The sequence below is a fragment of the Lissotriton helveticus genome, chromosome 3_2, assembly GCF_964261635.1.
Source record: "Lissotriton helveticus chromosome 3_2, aLisHel1.1, whole genome shotgun sequence".
Classification (NCBI taxonomy): Eukaryota; Metazoa; Chordata; class Amphibia; order Caudata; family Salamandridae; genus Lissotriton; species Lissotriton helveticus.
In genome coordinates this window covers 497,854,578-497,867,939 of record NC_136062.1, presented here as the reverse complement: position 1 = coordinate 497,867,939, position 13,362 = coordinate 497,854,578, and the positions used below count along the sequence as shown (strand labels likewise).

The following is a 13,362-nucleotide window of genomic DNA, read 5'->3' as shown; positions in this document are numbered from 1 at the left end:
GGTTTGCTAGTAACTTGTATTTTCTCCATAGGTTCCATTGTCTGGTTTTCTATGAAATTTCTTCTAAGTGTCTACTTTTGAAAACTAGAAATATTCTTTAAAAATCATACGAAATACTAAAACGTAATTACTTACCAGTTTTTAGTTGAGACCCCAGTGCTGGCCCCAGGAGACAAGCACCGGATTACAAAAGTAACGCGATCGTACTTTACCTGCAACCTGAATTTTCTCCCTTTGGATAACATTGTCAGATTACTGTTGAAAAGTTTCTAAGTGTGAACTTTTAAAATAGCTTTTTATTCCTGAAAAATCACTACAATACCTAAAACGTTTTTGCTAAACTGTTTTCAGCTTAGACCCCAGGACTGAATCTAGGAGCAAGTCCTGGACCTACTAAAGTAATCTACAAAGTAATCATCTGTGTTTATATTAGGAAATCCATTGAGCTCAATGCTAAATTGTGTGTAGAATTGTGTTGCCGACTGCAAACCCTGTACCTATTGTCTTTACAAAGTTTATTGCCTTTCTGCAAAGAACTCCTCTGAGACCTCTCATATTGAGAACAGTATATTTTTTGGATACCTGTTGGTTCTAGAAATAAAGCAACCATATCAAAACAATTGGCCTGGAGTTCAGTCCTTGAGTGTGTGAAACCTTTTGCTGACTGAGTGGGTACAACAAATGCTTTACACTGTCCTCGGATACTGCCTTACTGCTCGACCAAGCTACCACTTTAGAGAGTAAGGTCACACCTGGCTTTAACCTCTGTTATACATTTGGGGTTGGTGGACTCTACACACACTGTACCTTACTTTGGTCCAGTATATATAGAGCCACTTTCTCACAAGTGGTACCAGTAAAGTAGGTTTGAGGGCTGGACTAGCCTGCTAGGTACTAATTGTAACATGATGGCCTTGTGAGTGCTAGTTTGAGATAAGAATCCAAGATTCTTGTTTTTGGATCTTAATTGATAATCAGACACAGAATATACCTTTGCAAGGTGAGATGGAGAGAATTGGCCAATAGAAAATCTTTAAACAATCTTGTTGGCAGAATTGTTTAATATTTTTACTTTAATAAAGTTTCCCATCTAGAGAACTATGATTGCAAGTTGTCTAATTGTATTTTACGCAGGGGTGATCATGTGGAGACCGTGAGATGAGCATATAATGTTTTGACTAATCCTTTTTTCCTTCTTTCTCTGGCTGCACACAGGGCTGTTCGTCCCCAATTGTTGTGAAATTTGCAGACACACAGAGAGACAAAGAACAGAAACGGATCACACAGCAGCTTCAGCAGCAAATGCAACAGATGAGTGCAGCCTCGGTATGGGGTAATCTTGCTGGACTGAACACCCTGGGACCCCAGTACTTAGCAGTAAGTGTGGGCCTCATTTTGTGAGTTAGTTCATGCCGTCTCTCTCCAAACTTTGTGCATATAATCTGACTTGATTACTCTTCCTGTCTTTACTCTTTCTCTGTGCTCCGTGCTATGCTTTTCCTCTTTCTCTCTGTGATACACTTTTCCTAGCTCACAACCCTCTTCCCAAAATGCTTTGTCACCCCCTTCTACATACTCTTCCCTCCCTCTTTCCCTTTTCTAAAAAAATGTATTGCTCATTTCTAGAACATACAAACAAAACACTACCCTCTTTCACTTTTTTAGGTATTGCCTGAGCCAGCGCGCAACTCTGCGAGGCTTCTAGTAAGGGCTTCCAACTCTGACCCTATTGGTCTTTGCGTGCGTCTTTCTAAGAAAGACCGCACGCAATTGGCCAAAAGCAGGTGTATGTCCTGCCTTATCTCCAAATGTTAACTCCCTTGGCCTAGGGAGCTAGGAAACGAGCAGCAGCGCGGACAGATGCCAGCGGCATTCCTGATATTCTTCCCGGCTGCGCTTGTTTTTTTAAAGCAGCCCTGCAACCTGGACTTCATATTTAGTATTCGCTTCTTACCGCTCGGTAACTCCTGTCTGGATACCGCCCCTCCTCCTGACACCGAAGAGTACACTCCGCACCCCTCCCCTCGGGCACCAGCACATCTGGTCTCTAGTCACAAATTGTCCTCTCTCGGAAGTTGGGGGGGGGGGGGGGTGTAAGACATGATGTAAAACCAATGTGTCCTTGTCATCCAGCATAGTTGTTACCACTGAGTTATTGTCTAACAGTGATTTCCACTTCAAGGAGCTGTGCTCCACTCATTACCTCAGCTTAACTCTGGGGCTCCCCTAGTCTTCAGATGAGGCCCCGACTTGCACACAGTAAACAGGGGATTTCATATTTTGGTTGGGCAATGATCCTGAGTACACGACAGATGTGCACCAAAACATGCCGCTACTTAGGACTCTATAATGTAGGTTGTTGGGGGCGTGGTCCTGAAGCAGAGGTAGTATCCTGCTGCCAGCCTCGCCGCATCTCCTTTCCCTGGTGAGAGGAGGGGACCCCTCCGTACAGCACTAAAACAGCGCCTCTGCCTTATCTCGGCACAGCTTTCCCCAGTGAGGCTCCCGCCCTTCATTCCCCCATCGGACTGTCTACCACATGCCCTGTGATCAGCGTGACCGACGGCAGTCATATTTACATTAAACACCGCCGATAACCTTCCCTGGAGCTTTCGAGCTACAGTGTCAAATTAACTGCTTCCAAAACAACCCTCATCTCCCGGCCCCAGGCGACTCGTTTGGAAGTGCCTGCTTGAAGCTTTACAATGCACGATTGCTTTCCCTGTACCTTGCTTTTATCTGCTGCATACGGACCGCAGGAATACAGCAGGCACCGACTCGGAAGGCTGAATAGACATGCTTACAGCTTTGTTGTTTCCTTTGTACCAGAAGGAACACATTGGCATAGCCAATAGGTCTCGCCTTTGGGACCTTATAAGTGTTTAGTTACCCAGCACAATATCCTTGGTGCAACATCAACTGTTGTATGGCTAAACACTTACAAGGTCCCAAAGGCGAGACCTATTGGCTATGCCAATGCTTGTTAATTATTGCCATCCCTCATGCCCCCTTCTTGTAAGATACCCACCTCATGCTTTCTTTTCCTTTGCTTCAGTGTCTTCTCTTACCCATGTTCTGAGTTTAGTTATCTATTTTTGATATACTAGGTCGGAATTTTGCAGCGTGAATCTTTCTGGATTCACTATGCTGTGCATTATTCCGCGGTCTTGTTGTTGGGTCCGGATTCGTAGTCTTTTCTTTGTTTTTTTTTTGTAGCCCAGGTGGGCGTCGGCGTCACACCCCTTTGGGTGTATTTCCGGTGACGTCGGCATGCTTCCTGCGGAAGCTCCCACTCTTGGGCGCCATCTTCAGATTCTTTTTTTCCACGGTCGGGTCTGGATCGTTCCCGTTTGGGCTCCAGACATTTTTGGAGAAAGAAGAAAGAAAAGACAGAAAACACAAGGAGAAGTCATCTGAAGACCCGAGAGAACTTCATCGACGAACTATCAGCAAGGAGAAGGCGTTTTTTCATCGAGTTCCTCGACGACCGTCGACGAGCACGCGACCAGGAAGGCCCTGACCGCTCGATGATGGACAACACGCCGTTCAAGTTCTGCGCGTACTTGTGGTGGCAGTTACGGCAGAAGGACCAGCACCCGGTATGCAACTTTGCCTACCGGTGGATCACGAAAGCGGGGACTGCAACGCCTGCTCCGCCTTCGCCCCGAAGACACTTCGTGTAAGCGCACGCCACCCTGCAGGGGAAGGCCCCGACCCCATCCCTCTACGAGCTGGGGATGTCCTCCGACGAAGAAGACAACGCTGCCGCCGAAGACGACAGCTCCACGGTCGTAGAGACCGATTACACGAAGACTTCTGATAAGGTAGGAGACTCTTCGGCCCGAAAGAACCCGAGAGACTCTGAGTCTCGAAAAATCGAGGGCAAGACCCCGAAAGCGCCGACGCCAAGAAAGGCGGCGTCCGCGACTACTTAAAGGCCCAGCGGATCCTCCGAGAAGGACTCTCCGGCACCGAGAGCTGCTGAGCAGCAGAAAACGTCGAAAATCGTCCCCGAAAAGGATCGATCGACGCCGAGGGAGAAAGACCCTAAACTAACGACGACGACCAGAGACCCAATAACCGGTTCGAAGTCGACGTCGAAAACTTCGACACCGAAAGGCACGGCACCGAGACAACCGCCGAAAAGAACGGCTGATCCATCCGACGCGGAGCACACGGCCGAGATGGAGAAGAAGAGAAGGCGCCTCGAGGCCGAAATGGAGAACATCATGCAGCGGAAGAAGGATTTCGACGCAAAGATGAAAGCCTTCACGATCCCTCACAAGACCAGGCCACCGACGGTGGAGGTGGTCGAGGAGGAAGACGAGATCGCCGAGGTCGTCGAGGAACAAGACCAGGACGTCGAGGTGGTCGACGACCAGGGGGAGTAAGAGAATCCCTACGATAGTTACAACTATGGGGAGGAAGAGGACAACAGGACGGACGCAGAGTCGGCACCCTCTGACCTACAGGAGGTAGATTACATAGATCTCGACACCGACAGCCCGGAGGAGGCGGTCGACACATACCCCTTGAGGCCCTCGCCGCCCGACGACATCGGGGCCTACAACTCGGTGATAAAGTCAGCCGCAGCAGCTTTCAAGCTCAAGCTCGACGAAGAGAAGCAGAAAGCAGACTCTCTTCTAGAGACATTGCTCCCAACACAAACAAGGAGCCAGTACCTTCCAATGCTCGACAGCGTCTTGGCTCAGGGGAAGGAAGCTTTCAGGGAACCCGCAACATGCAAGGCAGTAACTCCCAGAACAGAGAAAAAGTACAAACATTCCTCAGAGGACCCGGCCTACATTCAGGGCACGGTCTCCGCAGACTCCATTATCACGGCCACAGCAAGGAAGAGGGCTAACGTACCCACTACCTCTGGACCACCTCCGGATAAGGAGAGTAAAAGGATGGATCTGGTGGGCAGAAGGATCGAACGGAATGCCGTGACCCACTGGCGCATGGCTAATTCCAACACCCTGATAAACAGGCACATGTACCAAATCATGGAGGAGCTGGGACACTTGGTGAAGGACCTGCCCCAGGATGCCAGACAAAGCCGAAAAACTGGTTGAAGAAGGGAAGAACGTGGCAAATTCTTGCCTTAAGACAGCCCTAGATGGGGCAGACACTGCCAGCAGGCTCACGATGATGGGTGTCACGGAAAAGACACGCCTGGCTAAGGATCTCAGGTTTCAAACCGGAGGTGCAACACAGCATCCTGAACACTCCGTTCAACGGCGAAACGCTTTTCGGAACAACTGTTGATGTAAAGCTCAGTCAACTGAAGAAAGATAACGAAACAGCAAGATCCATGGGAGCATTGCAGTTCAGAGGCAACAAAAGGAGCACCCCGTCACGGAGGCCCGGCGGGAGAGGTGGAAACCAGCCAGGTACCTCACACCAGGCTTTCCAACAAACGCACCAGGCAGACTCACAGGCCCAACAGGGGCAGCCGAAGCAGTCCTGGCAGTACCAACAAAGAGGCCAGTCCTTTCGCGGGAGAGGAAATGGACGTGGACAGAACAGAAGAGGGGGACAGCAGCCCGCCTCTAAGTGACTTCAAAAAACTACGTGTGCCCGCCCACAGAAAAGATCCCAAGGGGCAGCACGTACTGAGGGGTCAAGACAAAATACACGCCAACGACCACATGACACCAGTGGGAGGAAGATTAAGATTTTACCTCCAAGAATGGAGAGAAATAACATCAGACAAATGGATCCTCAACATTATCCAATTCGGATACTGCATAGAGTTGGAGGGGGGACCAACAAGCAGAAAACCAAAAAGAAAGCCACTAGCAGGCAAGCAGCTGCAGTGTCTGCAGGAGGAGGCAAAGGAACTCCTGCGCAAGCAGGCCATAGAACGGGTACCCTTTAAGGAAAGAAACACAGGAATATACTCAACGTACTTCCTGGTACCAAAAGTAGACGAGACAATGAGACCCATTCTCGACTTACGGTTCCTGAACAAATTCATAAGAACGCAAAAATTCAAAATGACCTCCCTGCAAGAGGTGCTCCCACAATTGCAGATCGGGGACTTCATGGTCACAATAGACCTCAAAGGCGCATACCTGCACATCCCAATGAACAGAAAGCACAAACACATGCTCAGGTTCACCATCGGAGAAAGCCACTACCAGTTCACGACACTGGCCTTCGGACTAAAATCAGCACCAAGAGTTTTCACAAAGTGCCTCGCAGCAGTCGCCGCGCACCTAAGAAGGCAAGGAATACACGTATACCCTTACCTGGAGGACTGGCTGGTGAAAGCAAACTCATACCAGAAATGCAAGCTGCACGCACATACAGTGACAAGCACGCTCATAAACCTGGGGTTCTCCATCCATTGGAAGAAATCATCAATGGAGCCGGAACAAGTGAAGATCTTCCTGGGAGCACAGATCAACACCTTACAGGGCAAGGTGTTCCCCAGCGAGAAGAGGGCGAGGGCGCTGGTGAAGGAAACTCGCCTCTACCGGAAGGGACAAGCTCGGACAGTGAGGACTGCGAGCAAGATCATGGGGATAATGGCATCATGCATCCACCTGGTACCGAATGTACGACTCCACATGAGACCCATTCAAGAATGGCTACAGGAGCAATGGTCACAAGCTACAGGCAGTTGGGAGGATCTAGTGGTTGTAACGCACGCAGTGCAGAAGGAGATGACATGGTGGACAATGGAGAACATAACAAGGGGAAAGCCTCTAACGCCCCCAACGCCAACAGTGACCATCACCACAGACGCATCCCTGAAGGGATGGGGCGCTCACATGGAGGAGCTCAAGGTGAGGGGACTGTGGACGCCAACAGATGCGACAAAGCACATCAATTACCTAGAATTGAAGACAATCTTCCTTGCACTGAAAGCCTTTCAAACAAGACTGTGTGAGAAGTTGGCCTGATATGCAGTGCTCACTGTTCTTGTGATCACTATGTATCAGTCCGAACGACCCTTATTGATTGGTTGTAAGTCAACCTGATAGACCAGTTATCCTAGTAGCATGGACACGAGCAGTCTTTAGGCTAAACTCTAGAGGGCGTGTTAAGCCAGCTGTTTTACCATCACATTTACCCCTTGAACACCAAGTGAAAGGACACCACACAAGTTGTTATGAAAATAAAGTATATTTATTTATAACAAGACTACCCTGGCTCTTTATGAGACAGGGAGCTAAGCACACAACAAAACTCTTAAAGAAATACTGAAAGTCGCACAATTTACACAAATGCCCGAGGGGCACGAGAAACCATATACTACAAAAGTGGAATGCGAATTACTAGCAGGTAAGTAACTATTCTCAGAGGCTTTGGGATCGCTAGGACTGTACTACTGAACCTTCAGATTACAAGCAAGAGGCCAAGGGAGATCGGGTGCAGAGTGTGCACTCTCACGCGGGATGCGGAACAAAGTCTATGGAGGCTAGTAAATGCAAAGTTAGTGTTATCGGACGAATACGACTAGATAGAGCTGAAACGAAAAAGGTTCTGGACACTTAGATAGTTAAGCTATGCTGGAGCACCGAAATGCTCAGGTTACCTAGCCCAGGGGCTGCGGCTGCATAGGTCTGAAAAGACGTCGGGAATCCTCGTTTTGCAGCGTGAATCTTTCTGGATTCACTATGCTGTGCATTATTCCGCGGTCTTGTGGTTGGGTCCGGATTCGTAGTCTTTTCTTTGTTTTTTTTTTTTTTTTTTTTTTTCTTAGCCCAGGTGGGCGTCGGCGTCACACCCCCTTGGGTGTATTTCCGGTGACGTCGGCATGCTTCCTGCGGAAGCTCCCACTCTTGGGCGCCATCTTCAGATTCTTTTTTTCCGCGGTCGGGTCTGGATCGTTCCCGTTTGGGCTCCAGACATTTTTGGAGAAAGAAGAAGGAAAATACAGAAAAGACTAGGAGAAGTCACCTGAAGACTCCAGGGGACTTCACCGACGAAAAACAAGCAAGGATAAGGCGTTTTCCATCGAGATCTTCGACGACCGTCGACGAACACGCGACCAGAGAGGCCCTGGACGCTAGAGGATGGACAACACGCCGTTCAAGTTCTGCCGTAACTGCCACCACAAGTACGCGCAGAAGGACCAGCACCCGGTATGCAACCTTTGCCTACCGGTGGACCACGAGAGCGGAGACTGCAACGCCTGTTCCGCCTTCACCCCGAAGACCCTTCGTGTGAGAGAGAGGCAGAGGGTAGCACACGCCGCCCTGCAGGGGAAGGCCCCGACTCCGTCACTCTACGAGCTGGGGATGTCCTCCGAGGAAGAAGACAACGCTGCCGCCGAAGACGACAGCTACACGGTCGTAGAGACCGATTACACGAAGACTTCTGACAAGGTAGGAGACTCTTCGGCCCCCAAGAACCCGAGAGACTCTGAGTCTAGGAAAATCGAGGGCAAGACCCCGAAAGCGCCGACGCCAAAAAAGGCGGCGTCCGCGACTACTCCCAGGCCCAGCGGATCCTCCGAGAAGGAGTCCCCGGCGCCGAGAGCTGCTGATCAGCAGAAAACGTAGAAATCGTCCCCGAAAAGGATCGATCGACGAGGGAGAAAGACCCGAAACTGACGACGACGACCAGAGACCCGAAATCCGGTTCGACGTCGAAAACTTCGACTCCGAGAGGCACGGCGACGAGCCATCCGTCGAAGAGAGCGGCCGACCCATCCGACGCGGAACACGCGGCCGAGATGGAAAAGAAAAGAAGGCGCCTCGAGGCAGAAATGGAGAACATCATGCAGCGGAAGAAAGATTTCGACGCAAAGATGAAAGCCTTCACGATCCCTCACAAGACCAAGCCACCAGTGATGGAGGTGGTCGAGGAGGAAGAAGAGATCGCCGAAGTCACTGAGCAAGACCAGGACGTCGAGGTGATCGACGACCAGGAGGAGTACGAGAATCCCTACGAAAGTTACAGCTATGGGGAGGAAGATGAGGGCAGGACAGACACGGAGTCGGCACCCTCTGACCTTCAGGAGGTAGATTACATCGATGTCGACACCGACAGCCCGGAGGAGGTGGTCGACACCTACCCCTCGAGGCCCTCGCCGCCGGACGACATCGGGGCCTACAACTCGGTGATACAATCTGCCGCAGCAGCTTTCAAGCTCAAGCTCGACGAAGAGAAGCAGAAAGCAGACTTCCTTCTAGAAACATTACTCCCAACACAAACGAGGAGCCAGTTCCTTCCAATGCTCGAGAGCGTCTTGGCTCAGGGGAAGGAAGCTTTCAGGGAGCCCGCAACATGCAAGGCAGTAACTCCCAGAACTGAGAAGAAGTACAAGCATGCCACAAAGGACCCGGCCTACATTCAGGGCACGGTCTCCGCAGACTCCATTATCACGGCCACAGCAAGGAGGAGGGCTAACGTTCCCACTACCTCGGGCCCACCACCGGATAAGGAGAGCAAAAGGATGGATCTGGTGGGCAGAAGGATCGAACGGAATGCCGCGACCCACTGGCGCATGGCTAATTCCAACGCCCTGATAAACAGGCACATGTACCAAATCATGGAGGGACTGGGGCAGTTGGTGAAGGACTTGCCCCAGGATGCCAGGCAGAAAGCCGAAAAGCTGATTGAAGAGGGGAAGAATGCGGCAAATTCTTGCCTTAAGACGGCCCTGGATGGGGCAGACACCGCCAGCAGGCTCATGATGATGGGCGTCACGGAAAGGAGGCACGCCTGGCTCAGGATATCCGGTTTCAAACCGGAGGTGCAACACAGCATCCTGAACACACCGTTCAACGGCAGCACGCTTTTCGGACCAACAGTTGATGAACAACTCAGCCAACTGAAGAAAGATAACGAAACAGCAAGATCCATGGGGGCATTGCAGTTCAGAGGGAACAAGAGGGGCACCCCGTCACGGAGGCCCGGCGGGAGAGGCGGAAACCAGCCAGGTACATCACACCAGGCTTTCCAGCAAACGCACCAGGCAGACTCGCAGACTCAGCAGGGTCATCAGAAGCAGCCCTGGCAGTACCAACAAAGAGGCCAGTCCTTTCGAGGGAGAAATGGACGGGGGCAAAATAGAAGAGGGGGCCAGCAGCCCACCTCCAAGTGACTTCAAAAAACTCCGTGTGCCCGCCCGCAAAAAAGAACCCAGGGGGCAGCACGTACAGATGGGTCAAGACAAACTAGACACCTACGACCACAGGACACCAGTGGGAGGAAGATTAAGATACCACCTCCAGGAGTGGAGAGAAATCACATCAGACAAATGGATCCTCAACATTATCCAATTCGGATACTGCATAGAGTTGGAGGGGAGGCCAACAAGCAAAAAACCAAAAAGGAAACCACTAGCAGGCAAACAGCTACAGTGCCTTCAGGAAGAAGCAAAAGAACTCCTGCAGAAGCAGGCCATAGAACGGGTACCCTTCAAGGAAAGAAACACAGGAGTATACTCAACGTACTTCCTGGTACCAAAAGTAGACGAGACAATGAGACCCATTCTCGATTTAAGATTCATGAACAAATTCATAAGAACGCAGAAATTCAAAATGACCTCCCTGCAAGAGGTGCTCCCACAATTGCAGATCGGGGACTTCATGGTCACTATAGACCTCAAAGACGCATACCTGCACATCCCAATGAACAGAAAGCACAAACACATGCTCAGGTTCACCGTCGGAGAAAGCCACTACCAGTTCACGACACTGGCCTTCGGTCTGAAATCGGCACCAAGAGTGTTCACAAAGTGCCTCGCAGCAGTCGCAGCGCACCTAAGAAGGCAAGGGATACACGTATACCCTTACCTGGACGACTGGCTGGTGAAAGCAAACTCATACCAGAAATGCAAGCTGCACGCACATACAGTGACCAGCACGCTCATAAACCTGGGGTTCTCCATCCATTGGAAGAAATCATCAATGGAGCCAGAACAAGTGAAGATCTTCCTGGGAGCACAGATCAACACCTTACAGGGCAAGGTGTTCCCCAGCGAGAAGAGGGCGAGGGCGCTGGTGAAGGAAACTCGCCTCTACCGGAAGGGACAAGCTCGGACAGTGAAGACTGCGAGCAAGATCATGGGGATGATGGCATCATGCATCCACCTGGTACCGAATGTACGACTCCACATGAGACCCATTCAAGAATGGCTACAGGAGCAATGGTCACAAGCTACAGGCAGTTGGGAGGATCTAGTGGTTGTAACGCACGAAGTGCAGAAGGAGATGTCATGGTGGACCATGGAGAACATAGCAAGGGGAAAGCCTCTAACGCCCCCAACGCCAACAGTGACCATCACCACAGACGCATCCCTGAAGGGATGGGGCGCTCACATGGAGGAGCTCAAGGTGAGAGGACTGTGGACACCGACGGATGCCACAAAACACATCAATTACTTAGAGTTGAAGACAATCTTCCTTGCACTGAAAGCCTTCCAGACAAGACTGTACAATCACAAGGTGTTGATACAAACAGACAATACCACTGCGATGTTCTACATCAACAAGCAGGGGGGCACCCAGTCAGCCCCGCTTTCAACGCTAGCACAGGAGATATGGAGGTGGGCAATCCCTCTCAAGATAGACCTGCTGGCCATACACCTGCCAGGGAAGGACAACATACAAGCAGATTGGCTCAGCAGGCAGACTTCAGCATCCCACGAGTGGGAACTCAATGCTCAGGAGACAAGGCACCTATTCGACAGATGGGGAACTCCATCGGTGGACCTGTTTGCCACACGCCAGAATGCAAAATGCCGAAACTTCGCATCCAGGCAGCCCGAGGAGGGGTCACTAGGGAATGCTCTATGGATAGATTGGTCAGGGACATTTGCCTACGCCTTTCCCCCGATACCACTGATGCACAGAGTACTGAGCAAGTGCAGAGCGAGCAACATGACACTGATACTGGCCGCACCACAGTGGGCGAGGCAGACATGGTACTCGCAGATCATGGAGATGACACAGTGTGCACCCCACAGATTCAGCAGGAGGAAAGACTTACTCTCCATGCAGAACGGAGAGGTGCTGCACCCAGAGCCAGAGAGCATGAGCCTAGTAGCGTGGCTCCTGAGGACACAGAGTTCGCACATTTAAGGTTGCCAGAAAGTACACTGAGGGTCCTGCGGGAGGCAAGAAGGCCTAGCACTCGGAAGTGCTATGTGGCGAAATGGAAGAGGTTCACAATATGGTGTAGACAAGAAAGGCTTCACAATAAAATAAAGAGGGACTCCACAGTGCTAAAGTACCTGACGCACTTGCTAGAGAAGAACCTTAGCTCATTCTCCTTGAGGGTTCACTTAGCAGCAATAGTCGCCTACACAAGGGGTGAAACGTGCAGGAGTTTCTTCACATCACAGGTGGTGAAGAGATTCCTAGAAGGGGCGAAAAGGATCGCACCGCCCAAGCGGGTGCCGCCACCGGCATGGAACTTGAACATAGTCCTAACGGAACTCATGAAAGAGCCCTTTGAACCGCTCCACAAGGCGTCCTTAAAGATGCTAACTATGAAAACAGCTTTCCTGGTTGCAATAACGTCCCTACGCAGAGTAAGCGAGCTTCAGGCTCTGACGCTACAAGAACCCTACATACAAATACATAATGACAGGGTTGTGATGAGGACTGACCCAAACTTCATGCCGAAGGTGGTATCGAAATTTCACATGAACCAGTCTATACAGATACCGAGTTTTTTCCAAAAACCAACAACTGCGGCAGAGCGAGCTCTGCACACCCTGGACGCCAGAAGGGCAGTCATGCACTACATCGAAAGGACGAAGGGACACAGGAAGACAAAACAGTTCTTTGTGTCATTCGCCAACAGTTACATGGGAAAAGCAGTAACCAAAAAGACCATTGCACGATGGATCGCACAGACAATCCAACTCTGCCACAAGCGGGCAGGACAAGAGCTAGCAGAGGGGACACGTGCCCACTCCACTAGGAAAAAGGGCGCTACAATAGCCTTCCTGGCTAACACACCCATACAAGACATATGCCTGGCGGCAACATGGGCTTCGGTGCACACGTTCACGAAGCACTACTGTGTGGACATACAGATGAACAAGGAAGCTCAAGTTGGACAGAAGGTGCTACAGCACATATTCAATACCCAACGCTCATCTTCCACCCAACCGCCACAGAAATGAGAAACCGCTACAAAATCTATGCACAGCATAGTGAATCCAGAAAGATTCACGCTGCAAAACGAATAGTTTTCTTACCTGTCGGTGTAGTTTTGCAGCTTGAAGATCTTTCTGGATTCACTAGCGAACCCACCCACCTCCGCCAGAAAGATGAGGCTGGAGAGAGAAGAGGTGGTTAACATAAGAAAGGATATTTAAGAAGTACAGAGCGGTAAAATACCAACTAATTAGAACATTGCCATTACTTCGGAAACGAAAGAAACACGGAA

General features: G+C 50.5%; 1 protein-coding gene across 7 annotated transcripts in view; it reads left to right on the top strand.

The window, feature by feature from the left end:
• The window catches only part of CELF1 (CUGBP Elav-like family member 1), a 427,681-nt gene that overhangs the window by 214,661 nt on the left and 199,658 nt on the right, over nt 1–13,362 (top strand). For all 7 annotated transcript variants that reach the window (XM_078684502.1, XM_078684500.1, XM_078684498.1 and 4 more), the window contains exon 8: nt 1,216–1,377. In XM_078684502.1, the coding sequence (XP_078540628.1) occupies nt 1,216–1,377 (162 nt within the window). The remainder of the gene's footprint in view (nt 1–1,215; nt 1,378–13,362) is intronic.